Source organism: Giraffa tippelskirchi, chromosome 3 (assembly GCF_054371585.1).
Source record: "Giraffa tippelskirchi isolate mGirTip1 chromosome 3, T2T-mGirTip1v1.2.pri, whole genome shotgun sequence".
Taxonomy (NCBI): Eukaryota; Metazoa; Chordata; class Mammalia; order Artiodactyla; family Giraffidae; genus Giraffa; species Giraffa tippelskirchi.
Genome location: NC_137277.1, coordinates 53263458 through 53277400, shown reverse-complemented (window position 1 = coordinate 53277400; position 13943 = coordinate 53263458). Strand labels below are relative to the sequence as shown.

Below are 13943 nucleotides of genomic sequence, written 5' to 3'. Positions count from 1 at the left end.
AGGTGAGTAAGAAATACTTGGACTGTGTGAAGCCACAGAAAATTTTGAAAACTTACAGTCTGGCCAACATGTGCTCACACTTGTTAAATGTTTATTATAATAAACAGAAGTTAACTTCCCCAAAGTCCCTCTAACCTTGGCTGACAAGGGAAGACACTGGGAAACCTCTTCCTCCATTGATAAAGCAGTTCAGCCCACCAATGAGCAATCCTGCCCAGATCAGATTCTCTCTCTACAGCAAAGCACCCACCCCGGGGAGACCCTGTTTGGAAGTCATGATCGAGGTGCACCCACCTTTCCATCATGTACTCCAGGTTGGTTAGCCTCGCTTCCCCCGTGGAGACAATGTGGATGGCATAGGAGCTGAGGGAGCGGTGGATAAAGCCCCGGGAATGCAGGTATCTCAGGGCGTCGGAGATCTGGAGCAGCAGGTGCACAATCACCTCCATGTGCAACACGGGGAACTGGGCCCGCTGCAAGCAAGAACAAAGGATGCTGTAGAATGCTTCGCAGTTTCCAATGTCTTTTGTACTGACCTTCATGACAGCCACCTGGTGTCATGACAGCCACCTGGTGTCATGGTGGGAAACCTAAAATTCAATGAGGTTAAGTGACCGGCCTGAGGTCCCACTGACTCAGGCCCCCTGACTCCAAACCTGGCTTCCTCTCCCTTAGCCAAGCTGCTTGATATTATGGAAAAAAATGAGGAAAATAGTCCTCAAACCTGGTCCGCACCTCCAGTGTGGGCCCCACCTCCAGTGTGGGCCCCACCACCACTGGCAATGCCAAGCCTGTGCTGCAGGAGAACCTGACACATAAAGGACAATCCAGCCCCTTCTGCAGTCAGAGGACCTAGAAAGTTCCCTCCAGGAGGACAGAAATTCCCTCATACTAACATACCCAGTCACAACTCTCTTCTCTCCCCAGAAGTGATATTTTAAGTCAAAGCCCTCCCCCAAGGAGAGGAAAGGGAACTATAACACGGAGAGGAAGCGCCCAGGCAGGAGGAGGGGTGAGCCATTTCAGAGAAGGGCCCTTCCTGCAGGCTTTCTTCTCACTCCAGCCCAGGGTCTTCAAATCAAAGCCATGGAGAAAGAAAAACCAATCTTTCAGGACCTTTTGGAAGTCACATTTCATGCCAAAGCAAGCTCCGAAGGAGTCTGTGTGCCCCATACCCTCCACCAGGAAATCTGAAAAGTAAGAAGGGACAGATAAGGCCTTGCATATAAAGGTCCCATAGGGCAGCGGTCCCCAGCCTTTTTGGCACCAGGGACCAGTTTTGTGGAACACAATTTTTCCACAGATGGGGGTGGGGGAGGTAAAGTTTCCAGATGATTCAAGCACATTACATTTATTGTGCACTTTATTTCTATTATTATCACATCAGTGCCATCTCAGATCATCAGGCATTAGATCTGGGAGGCTGAGGGCCCCTGCTATAGGGCACAAGTGAAAATGCCAGGAAATAAGGCCAGAGACTGTTTGGTTATTGTTAGCTAAAAGTGTGGCTGTGTGTTTTCTGGGTCTACTGAGCACTCAGAGGTGTGATTAAAAAAGCCAGACTAACAATAATAAAATCACACTAGTTCCAATATACTGATTAGCTTTAAACAGTGCATTATATAGCCCCCCTTGGAGTAAAGAATTAAGAGATTTCTCTTCTATGCATGCACAGATGGGAACTCTGCTGCTGGGGGAGAAGAAGAGAGAGGAAAGGAAAGGAGAGTTGGAGGGGCGGGGAAAGGCCGCAAGGGGAAAATGCAGGGACACAGTCCCTTACCTGTTCGTGGAGGACACTGAAGAGCGTGCCCACTGTGACGCGCTCATACACGAGGCGGGTCTTCTCCAGGTCCGGGGACAGGCACACAGCCATCAGCTGCAGCAGGTGGGGGTGCCGCAACTTGCTGCAGAGACAAAGAAGCTCCAGGTGAAGCAGAGGGAAAGAGGATAGGATGAAACGACGGGTGCTTTCCTTTCTTCTGGGCTCCCTAAACACATTCCAAACAAATTCTATTTACACACAATGTTTTGCTAAGAAAGTGAGATGGGATAGGGGTCGAGTTCTCTGTTGATGGAATTCTTGGCTTTTCACTGATCAGAACCTGAAGGCTTAGGGTCATCAATGACAATGTCATCAAGAGCTACTAAGCAAGGGACTTGACATACATCACCTTGATCCTAACAACCAGCTACAGGAAAGGTGCCATTACAGTTACACTCATAGAGATCGGGAAGCAAAGGCCAGGGAGAGGTGAAGCCCAAGGTCACACATCCCACCCAGCCTCACATCAGAATCCACGCTATGTCTATGAGCCTGTCCAGCCTCCTTGAGTCCCTTTAGGCTGACTTCCCCCAAAGGAAGGCTTTGGCTTTATAGGGGTTGAGTGAACTTGATGACCCAGGGACTATTCCAAGGCCTCAGCAGCGCTGGTATGCAACTAAGGATGAAGTTCCTGCCCCAGCAAGACCTGAAGGACCTGAAGGACTAACCCCTGAGCCATAGGAAACCTAAGGTATTGAAACCCATGGGCATGTCTTCCAAGGAGAGACAGCGCACACTGTCCTGATGGTGGGCCTTGAGGGCTGCAGACGAGCCAGCTAGGCCTGAGGCTGGACCTCAGAGACATGCAGGCAGTCTATTAGCGGACAGAATTGAGCCCCTCACTACCACCATCCCCACCACTCAGGCTATTCAAGAATGCTTTTTTTTCCTTCTTGGCAGCCCTGGGAAATCAAATCAACCCACTAGGAGGAAATGCTGAGGCTAAGGAGGCTGGTCTCCATTCTCAGGTACAGCCCTGCATAGCCCTGAACTTGGGTCTGAAACACTCTTGGGTTTCCTTTCTTACCTGCTGTGCTCTTGCTCAGCAATTAACAAGTCAGCCAGCCGCAGCCTGCTGCAGTGTGGGTGGGTGGGGAGGTGCAGCTCCTTCACTGTGACCCTGCTTCCGTTCCACACCAGGCTGCCAGGGCAGGAGAGAGTGTGAGCAGGAGGGGGTGTGAGCAGGAGGGAGTGAACAGCCACTTCTGCAGACAAGTGATCAGAGGCATAGTGTTTACACAGATTCTGTACAGCTCCCCCCACCCCGCCCCCCGCACTGTTGTGTCCTCCCTGCTCCTACCCCCAGGGCCTAAAGCACTTTTGGGACTTAGTACAGGTGGCAGGAAATCACTGAGGGATTTAAGGGAGGGAGTGACTTGATCAGGTTTGCATGTTATAAAGACAAGGGCACCAGCCACGTGGGGAGTGGTAGGGCAGGGGTGTCTGGAGAATGAGAGGCCATTTGGGAGGCTGGTCTGGGGAGGGACATGAGGTGGACGGAAGAAGAGAGGACGTGACAGATCCGTGGCTCAGGCAGGAAAACAAGCACGTCTGCCCGAGACACAGCTGTGCAGGTCTGCAGAGGCCTCCTCAGATGGGAGTGACTGCTAAGCAGGGAAGAGGCAGCCAGGTTCAAGGAGGACAAGAGACCGTGGGCAGGATAGCTCAGGTGATCCTGTAGGACGCTGGTCGCTGGAGACTGAGACCATCCCAGGGACTTTCGTCAGAGTCAGATCCTATTACTGCCATCTCTGCTGCATCAGCTGGTGAGAGCCATTAGCTGATGCCTGCGGGGCTTCAGTGCCCTTTGACCTGTATCAGAGGCCAGTCACTGCTATGCTGTCTTTAATTCTCTAAAGATCAGAGAGGTTGAAACACTGTTATGAGTAATCTTTCAGAGCAGTTGTTCTCAACAAGGGGCCATCTGGCCTTGACTGTAGACATTCTGGTTGTCACGATCATAAATGCAAGGGGTTGGGGGTGCGGGCAGAGCTGCTACTGGAATCTAGTGAGGAGAAACCAGGGACACTCCCAAATATCCTACGGTGCACAGAACCACCCCCAACAACACAGGGTAACAAAAATGTCAATGGTGTCCAGATTGAGAAATCCTGATTGAGACATTTGCATTTCAGCATGTCCCTGTGTTCAGGCAGAAACCCTCCCCACACAGGGAAGTCACACAAAGTCCATTCCTCCTGTGGGACTAAATCCGACTTCCACGGGCCAGCTTCCACTTACTTGGTCATGACCATGTAGGGGCCACTGAAGAAAGAAAAGGTGGGCTCGTCGTCAGCTTGAATCACTTCCTTTTCTCCAATTACTGGAAGAGATCCTAGATAGGCCAGCTGTGCGCCTCCTGTGAGATAAAACTAAAAGCAAAGCACAGTTTCAAATAGTGGGAGAAAAGGGAAAAACTTAACTACCTCCAGAATCTTGTCAGCCAGCTAAAAATAAAGGTAGCTGCTATTTACCAATTTGCTGGATACCCAATGCACTGGATATAATTCTTTTATTATCTTTAATCTTCAAAAAAACCCTGCAAGGTTGTAATACTCTTTCCCTCTTTCTGGTGAGGAAACGGAGGCTCACAGAAAAGAGGTTAGATGCCTACAGGAAGCACCAGGCCTCAGGGGTCCCTTGAGGCCCCCACAGAACATGTCTGGGGCCTTCGCTGTGAATTAAAGGCTCAGTTCCTAAAACTCCCCAAATCTAGCCCAGAGTCACTCAAAAGAACTCTCTGGGGCTTTCATCATTTTTCAGTAAGGACAGAAACACTGAGAGGTACTTGTCCTGCAAAAGCAGTAAAGAAGAAAATATCTTGGGGAGGACGTGGGAGGCCGTGTTGGACGAAGTCCTGGGGCCCGAGGCCAGCGCCAGGGAATTCCCCAGTGAGTCCCGCAAACAGTGGCTGCTGGCGGCAACCTCTTACCTTTCCAAAGCCAAAGCTGTAGATATTTTGGGCAGAAATGACTCCAGCCTTAAGCGGTCGGTTAGGAGAGCCGTTAGGGTTTCTAAATATTGAAAATAGGAGGGGAAAGTAAGGCGGAACCATACCCAGAGGAACAATGCTGACCCAAGCTGTCAGAATGTGTAGCTGGTTTCATTGTTACTACTTAACAGCCAGCCATCTGATAGGACCCCTGTGATACCCATTTCCTGGTGTCCATGCCCTTGTGTAGCCACACACAGGTCAGAGAGGGCTGACCTGTTAACCCAACAGGATACTGTGGAAATGACCGAGTGGTGTGAGTTCCAAAGCTAGATCCCCAGGATTTCTGCCCTGATCTCTCTTGCAGCACTTGCTCTGCACAAGGCCAGCTGCCATGTTGTGAGGATGCTCCAGCAGCCTCACAGGGGTGACCAACACCCAGCACCAATCTGCCAGCCATGCGAGTGGCCATCTTGGAACTGGACCCTCCAGTCCCAGAATGCTGCAGTCCACGCTGCATCTTGCCCACATCATCGTGAGATGCCCTGAGCCAGAACCACCCAGCTAAGCCACTCCCTGATTCCTGACCTTCAGAAACTGTGTGAGATATTTACTGTTGTTTGAAGCCACTAAGTTTGGGCTTAGTGCGACAGATAACAAATACAGATGGTCAAAGCTGGAAAGAATCATAAAGAGTATCTTGTTCAACTTTCTCATTTTACAGATGGGAAAAAATGGAGCCGGAAAGGGGAAACCTGCTGGCCTAAGGTCACAAAACAGCAGCAGGGACTAGGCTTTGGCTGTGTTAGAAGAAATTTGGTCTGCCAAGATCCTAACTCTGGCAGGAGAGGCAGTGGAAGACCTGAACCAAGTAGAGGCTCCAAGTCCAGATGAGGGATTCAGGCACTTAACTTGATAGCCCCGAGAAGACCCTAAAAGGGTTTTTAGTAGTGAGTGGCACAATTCAGTTTTCATTTTTAAGAAGTCATTCTCCACGCTGAGTAAAGAACCAAGATGGGCAAGAGTAGCAGCTGGGAGAGCAGTTACGAGTAACTGGTCCTTAAGGGAATCACAAACTTATCTCTCATGAGAAGCATTCAGGTCATGAGAAGAAAACCAGGACTTGATGTGCACAGAATGAGATGCGGGAGCCTGTGAAGAGTGTGACAAGTCTAGCCACCCCGATAACAGAAAAAGATGCCATCAGAGAAAATCACAATGGACACAATTTTCCACATATAAATCCTAAGTCAATAAAGCCCAGAAAACTTAAAATAACTCTCCCTAGCATGAAGAGAAGCCTGGATGGAGTCCACCTCCTGCAGCTGTGATGGGGGCTGGGGAGGTTGCCCACCTAGGTGGCAGCAAGTCTTAGGCCAGCTTAAAACAGCCTGAGGAACCTTAAATTAAGCATTTGCGGTCTTCTGCAACCTTAGTGATAAAGGAACATGCTTTCCATGGTTCTGAGATGACCAAAAAAAAAAGCTAGCCAGTTGTTCTGCTGAGAAAGGGTTCTCCACTGGGCAGCCCAGACCTGAAAAGTTCCTTCCTTCCCTGCTAACCATATGGTGCTTCCCACTAGAGCCCAGAACTCGTTTCCCCCGACATTCCTGGAAGTGGGGAGCGGGAGTGGATGGCACACTGATGGTTTTCAGAGGCCACATCCTCTCCCTCAAAGCTCACCCCTTTGGGTGGGCAGGTACTGGAAGGAACTAATGTGGGGGAACCAAGGTGGCCCAGGCTGTGGCCCCCACAGAGAAGGCTGGGTGATGCAGAACATCCAACTCTGCTTGAGGCAGCACTCACCCCTGCATGAGGCCCCCAAACCGGGGCAGGCCACTAATGAGCCGCTGAGGGGAGTCAATCTTCTTCAGGAGGTCAGAGAAGCCCTGGATGACGGCCTGCATGTGCACGGCACAGCGCTGCATGAACTCCACCATCTGCAACACATGGCAGGGACGGTCAACCCCACATGGCTAACGGCCAGCCTGGCTTTCAATGGGACTGGAATGGTCTGAGGAGACAGGAGCCCCTCACAGGGAAATCTCTGGCAAGGGAAGGGGCCAAGGGATTTCCTAAAGATATGGAATGAGATGATTCCATTTTCAGGGAGCTTATTTGACGATAATTTCCTCCAAATCCTTCATTCAACAGATGAGGAAACTGAGGCAGGAGGAGTATTTTAAGTTGTTTCCAAGGGCCAGTAGCTAATGAGCAGGAGAACCAGAGGGAGGGGACTCTGCCCATCTCCCCCTTCCCTCCATGTGCCTAGCACTGTGCAAGTCCTTTATTCTTTCCATTTGTTAGATTATTTAGCCCTCATTAAAACACATCATGCCTGCCAGCATGTGGCTACAGACAAGTTACTTAACGTCAATGCACTTCAGTTTCCCCATCTGTAAAATGGAGACCTTAATAGGACCTACCTGACAGTTGTAAAGATTAAATGAGTTAATATTTAACTAGTTTAATTCAGAACATCTGATGCAGGCTAAGTGCTAGTCAAGGGTCAGACAAAATTACAATTGTCCTCTCTCCTCACTGAATGGATGACCAGAAAAACTGACCAAGGTTTTACAGTTGGTTAGCTTGATTCATTCCAGGAGTGTGTGTCCAGTGCCGATGGCAAGGCCACTGCAAGCCCTGTGCTGTCCCCGGACCAGCCTCTGGCCCTGCACTCTGTCACAGGCATGTCTGCAGAGCAGGCCCACCCTTACCATGGTGCTGCGCTCCTTCCCTGCTGCCAGAGCCCAGGTCTGCGGGTTTTGACCCTTCTCGTCATGGAGTCGAAGATCACCTCCTGCATCCAGCAGTTTGCTGAGGATCCACTGGTTGCCTGAAAATGCTGCTGCATGGACAGGCGTGCTCCCATCAAAGCAGCGGCTGGAGGAGGGGAGGGGTACAATGAGTGTCCATGGAAACACTCCTCCCCTTCCATGGATAACACAGGGCTCCCTTACTGCAAAGGCAACCTTTGCTAACAGGAGAACCATTTGTGACACACCAATAACACCGTTAACACTCCCATCTTTACACACGTCCCCCTCTCCCAACCTTACTGCCCCCGTTCAAGGAGTATTATTTCTCAATTTACAGATGAGGAAACAAAAAGGGCAAAGCCAAGATTCACACCTAGGCATGGATCTGGTTCAAAACCCAGTGTTCTGTCTCCACTGTCCCCTGATGCTGGCTGCCCTCAAACCTTCATGTCTATAGTGCCACATGGTCAGGCTGGTGAAGCACAGCCTAACCAGAGATCATCTCATGTGAGAACATCTCTATTTCCCAAGTGCTATGGTAGAGGCCCACAAAACTTGGCATCAGCAATGTGGTCAAGCACGTACAACTCAGAAAAATTTAACCAAAGCCCATAAACTATCTGAGACATGAAGGGACATCCTCCATGAGATGTGAAGATATGATATGCAGCTGTGGTTTCCTAACATGGTTGCACATCAGGATCACCTACATAGCTTGCTTTGTTTTCTTTGGCCATGCCAAGCAGCATGCAAGATTTTAAGTTTCCCAACCAGGAGATCAAACCTGAGCTCCCTGCATGGAGTCTGAACCACCAGGGAAGTTCCAGAGCTTGCTCTCTTTAATTTAAAAAGAAACAAAAATGGGAGAAGGAAGGGGAAAAGAAAGGAGAAGAAATTTTTTAAATAATAATAAAAAAAGGAAGAGGAAAAGAAGAAGAAAGTCTCTCAATTCCAGACCCACGATTCTCTTGCCTAGAGGCAACTACTGTTACCAGTTTTTGTATCCTTCCAGAAATTTTCTATGCACGTACAACTAGGAATAAGAATATCCTATACTGGGAGTTCTCTGGTGGTCCAGTGGTTAGGACTTGGCACTTTCACCATTGCTAAGAGCCTGGGTTCAATCTCCAGCCAGGTAATTAAGATTCCACAAACCACATAACGTGGCCAAAAAACAAAACAGAGAATGCTATATTCACTGTTATGCATTTAAATTTTTTCTTTTAACAATATATCTAGGAGAAATTTCAATATGAAAACATACAAGCCACCTCAATTCCTTTTTGATAGCTGCATAGGATTCCAGTATACAGGCATACCATAATTTATTTAATAAGTCATTGGGATATTTGTCAAAAATACAGATATCAGACTACACAGCAGACTGATTCAGAATCTGCAAGCATGGAGCTCAGGAATGTGTACTTTTTACAAGTTCCCCAGGTGATGCCAATGAGGCAGGGGACTATCTCATTGTGAGTTCTCTCCTATCCCTAGGTCTGATGAGCAGTTCAGCACACTGCACTATGGGAACTGTAATATTCTCCTTGCTTCAAAAATAAATTTGTATATAATGTTTTACAGCCTTCTAATCATTCTTCCCATAAACAGTATAAGAGAGCTGGATAGGAAGAGAGAAGATATTATTTTTTATTTCTCATGAATGCTAAGGAAGAAAGGAATAATATTTCTTATGCCCAACTAACCATACAAGAGAATCCAGGTTCAAGTGGTATCAAAATGTATTGCTTTATTAATTTATCCTAGAGGCTGAAAACTAGAGGCCCACAGACTGATTTGGCAACCCAGAGGCATGTTTTATTTGGTCCATCTAGTATTTTAAAATAAGAATTTAAAGTAATGGACAATATTTAACACTTTGGGGATTTCACAATAAAAGTTGGGATTTTTAGTCTCTTGGAAAATCTGGCCTCCGTGGCTTCCTTTTCTGCCCAGTTGCATCAGATGCTACTTAGACAGAGTCTGTACCCACTGAACCCACTTAGTCCTGCAGACGTCTGACTCTGTGACCTCAATAAGCCCAGGCCATCACAGCATTTCCATGGAGCCCTTAGGAATACATTCTCCCCCCAGAAATTTCCTTTCACCTTGATGGAAGATATTTTTAAAGTACATGAAAGTGTTCCTATCACAAAATTAAAAGCTAAGGGGTCTACCTTCCTCCTCCTGATATTGTCCTTTCCCATCTCCTCCTGTTATGATGGGGATTTCTAAAAAGGGAATTTCTGAATTCTTCAGGTGCTGGGCTCCTGATCTCAGACTTGTCATTAACACAATGCACCATTATGGACCAGCCATTTAAACTTTCTGGGGGGTCAGGAGTATTAAAGATTATTTTTCTTTTGCTTTTTTATTATTATGATTTTATTTTTTTATTTACTTATTTTTGCTGCAGAACTGCAGGCAGGCCTATTTCTGAGTTTTGATACAGTAGAGACAGAGTGTATGTGAGTCCAGAAAACCTCTGGAAGGAAACAAAGCAAAACGTTCCTTCTGTCATCTCTGGTTACAGAATTCTCATATGATTAGTTTTTCCCTTATACTTCTCCAAGCTTCCAATTTTTTTCCCTCTAAGTAAACAATCTTATAACAACAACAACAAACTTCCAAAATCAGTACTTAAAAAAAATACATTAAGTAGAGCCTCCTTATGTTAGATACGAAAGCTATTTCACGACTTATGATTGTACATATTCTGGCATTCCTGTGAAAATTAGCTGGAATTATGTAAATGCTCAAAATTTGTTTCTGGTTCTGGTCAATGGAAACTGTAAAAATACCTGCTTTTGCCTGTTACCTGGGAAGGCCCTGGGCAAAGCAAAAAGTCCTACATGGAGAGAAGAAATGTTCACTTTTAGCTGACTCATTACAGTGTGTTGCTGCTCTTTCATATTAAAATTTGGACCATTACTCAAATTTTTCTAAACCACAACTACAGATGTCATCCTGACAAAGCAATGCTTATCACTGATTAAGAACTTAGCTGTGGGGTACATTAAAGTGCTTTTAAATAAATCATACAAACAATAATGTGGATGGAACTATACAAGCAGTACTTGTTAATGACTAAAATAATTAATGAGTAGTAAGGTTCACTTATTTCATAGGGTCTAGTAAAACTGCTCAGAAAACTTTATTACCAGTTAAAAAAATCACGTTTCTGGTAATTCCCTGGTGGTCTAGTGGGTTTTTAAGAGGCTTTTAGAGAAATCAATCAGTAGTGTTCAACTCTTTGCAACCCCATGGACTGTACCCTATGAGGCTCCTCTGTGTCCGAGATTTTCCAGGCAAGAGTACTGGAGTGGGTTGCCATTTCCTTCTCCAGGGGATCTTCCCAACCCAGGGATGGAACCCTGGTTTCCCGAATTAACCCGGGTTTCCCGCATTGCAGGCAGATGCTTTACCATCTGAGCCACAGCATTCTAGTGGTTAGGACTCCAATTTTCCACTGGGGGTCTGGTGAGGGGACTAAGATCCTGCAAGCTGTGCGACAAATAAAATAAAATAAAGCATGTTTCAATATAAGTGTACAAATGTAGTTCATCAACATAAATTAATAAAGGTTCTTTTAATATCTTGTTAAATTAGTTTCCAAACACTCCAATCCATCTTTAGTGTGTATTTTCTAGATAGTGATATTATTATACTTACTGATTTGGATCTGCTCCATAATCCACCAGGACATCAACTAATTTTGTAAGGCCTAATAATGCTGCAATGAAAAGGGCTGTCTGGTCCAGGGAGTTAACTGCATCAACATAAATTCCTACAAAGCAAATATCAGGATCAATGCAAATACAAGAGAAAAATTAAAATTCCTTTATACAGTATTTTTTAATTAAAGGAAAAATGAAAGCCCTCATTACTGATAGTAACACAAAAGGGCACAGAATCAACTATAAAGAAACCAGTGTTTACACACTCAAAATGTTATTTCCAGAAAATGCCTGCTGAAAGCCACACTCCACAACATGAACAAAAGAAAAGGGATGAAAACTGTTCTCAGTCTTCAAACAACACACATAACAAACTCAGCAAATTAAAAAGACACGAGATCAAAAGACAGTAACATAAAGGTAACTGAAAAATGTTTAAGAGTCGCTCAGTCATGTCCGACTGTTTGCGACCCAATGTACTAAAACTTCCCCCTATCCTCCAAATCAGTGCAGATGGTGACTACAGCCATAAAATTAGGACGCTTGCTCTTTGGAAGAAAAGTTATGACCAACCTAGACAGCTTATTAAAAAGCAGAGACATTACTTTGCCAAAACGTCCATCTAATCAAAGCTATGGTCTTTCCAGTAGTCATGTATGGATGTGAGAGTTGGGCTATAAAAAAGCTAGACGCCGATGAACTGCTTTTTATTTATTTATTATTTATTTTTAGTTGGGGGCTAATTACTTTTTTAAACTGTGTGGTGCGGGAGAAACTCTGGCTGCAAGAAGATCCAACCAGTCAATCCTAAAGAAGATCATCAGTACTGGGTGCTCGTTAGAAGAACTCCAATACTTGGGCCACCTGATGCAAAAAATTTACACTGGAAAAGATTAAAGGCGCGAGAAGAAAGAAACAACAAAAATAAAACAGCTGAACGGCATTACTAACTCAATAGACATCAGTTTTCATTGACAGGGAGGACGAGTGTGCTGCACAGTCTGTGTGGTTGCAAAAAAGAATTAAATCACTTATGATCCGGGCAAAGTTTTTGCACCCCGTGATACTGCACATAAAGCATACTCTGACATCTGAACCACCACATAAACACAACTGAAAAACAGAAAAAATTTTTCACAAGAAAACTACAAAATACTACAAACACGAAATAACTCTGAAACACACAGCCCATTGACAAACACCCACCTTAATTAACAGTTAATCAAGTAAACACACTGAAACTACTCGTATAACACTCCTTAGAGAAAAACCAAAACCACTCAGACTACGTTCTCTCCCTCTTCACCTCCAAAAGGAAAAGAAGAACGATCATCAATGGCCAGTGGCAGCTGTAGGAACAGCACCAAGAGCCAGCTTCACGCTCAGGAGAGAACGCTGTATCTCCTCCTCGTGGTTTCGGGTGCTCTACACGTTCAGAGAAACTTCTCTAGTAACGAACTATAGAAATGATCCCTGAAAGTATAGTCTTAACAACACACTGCTAATTTTCAAGAGGTGTACAAAATGCACTCATATTATAGTGATGGTGAGTTTTTTTTAAAACCGCATTATTCTCTCAAAATATACCCTGGCATGTGCTTTCTAAAGAATCCTTGCATTACCAAAGACTGACAAAGCTTTTTGAACACTCTTACCGGTTCAGAGGACATTTCAAATTGCTACTTAATTAACATACGGTTTTTAAGCAACCAATCACACGCCAGTTATTTCCAACCCCTCCCGGTTTGTGCCGGCAGATCCGCAGCCTCAGGATTACGTAAAAGGCTGACGACTACAAAGTGCGCTGCAGGCTGAGCCTTCCGCCTCTTTTGAGACTGGCGGCTGAAGCAAGGAGGCCGTTCACTAGAGGACCAAGTGGATGATGAAAGGAACGACCTGAAGCCAAAACTTATCACATTTGCAAACCGCTTTATGCTATGATCAAAAGGCCAAAATAAAAATATTGTTCGGGATTTTTTTTTTTTTTCCAAACCAAGAAACTTTTATGTAGATAAAAATTGCGTTTAAATAAGCAGGACAGTACGTCATTCCCATGCTTAAAGCTTTGGTGGTGTCAGCTACAATCTGGTGCTTGCCATGGGTGCTTGCTATCTACCTCTACAAGGTTTAAATCATGTGTTGCTGACCTTCAACACGCCCTAAAGGATTTCGAGGTGGAGAGCAGAAATGAGGCACTCTGTGCTTGGAAAAAACTGGCAGGACAGGTCCTCAGACAGTTAGATATTCTCAGGAGCTGACTTTATGAGCTCAATTCTTGTATCGCCTCATAATTAGAAAAACACTAAAATCCTTCATGGTGACAACACTTTCTCGTGACTCGCAGAAGCTTCAGGAGACCAGCAGTAACTTTCTAAGAAAAAAAATGTGCTTGATTGAATATACCCTCCCTTTACCAAAATCACATACATACTGACCTTTCCCGCTACCTCTATGGAACAGTTTCTCAGAGCTATCTGAAATCCTGTCTCCCAGGCTGCAGTCCTCATATTACCCCAAATAAAACTTAACTCGCAACTCTCACATTGTTAATTTTTTTTAGTGGAGAGTTACTTCCCAACTCTTGGGCTAAAGATATCCTTCCTGCAAACAGTTTACCAAGTCCAGTTCAGTCTGGCCCACAGGAGTCTATCCAGCCTTATTTTGCACCAAATCCCTCCTTACTTCAGCCATAATGAACTATGTGTGTGCATGAGTGCTAAGTCGCTTCAGTCGTGTCCAACTCTTTGCGACCC

At 45.6% G+C, this 13943-nt stretch overlaps 1 protein-coding gene and 1 non-coding gene across 51 annotated transcripts in view; both read right to left on the bottom strand.

Annotated features, from left to right (window-relative positions):
* TEX14 (testis expressed 14, intercellular bridge forming factor) overlaps positions 1–13943 on the bottom strand; it is a 218223-nt gene that overhangs the window by 56920 nt on the left and 147360 nt on the right. For 41 of the 50 annotated variants that reach the window (XR_014080732.1, XR_014080733.1, XR_014080735.1 and 38 more), the window contains 8 exons: positions 11186–11300; positions 7472–7637; positions 6561–6694; positions 4755–4836; positions 4064–4194; positions 2850–2963; positions 1781–1904; positions 295–473 (listed from right to left, as the gene is read on the bottom strand). Coding sequence is in view for 45 of the 50 variants with exons in the window: in XM_081585121.1 (XP_081441247.1) it covers positions 295–473; positions 1781–1904; positions 2850–2963; positions 4064–4194; positions 4755–4836; positions 6561–6694; positions 7472–7637; positions 11186–11300 (1045 nt within the window). In the remaining 5 variants the exon portion in view is untranslated. The remainder of the gene's footprint in view (positions 1–294; positions 474–1780; positions 1905–2849; positions 2964–4063; positions 4195–4754; positions 4837–6560; positions 6695–7471; positions 7638–11185; positions 11301–13943) is intronic. The other 9 variants (XM_081585153.1, XM_081585158.1, XM_081585162.1 and 6 more) reach the window with 1 other exon arrangement.
* LOC145544078 (small nucleolar RNA U3) lies at positions 12466–12679 on the bottom strand. The gene has a single exon (XR_014081297.1). It is a non-coding gene; the product is annotated as a small nucleolar RNA U3 (small nucleolar RNA).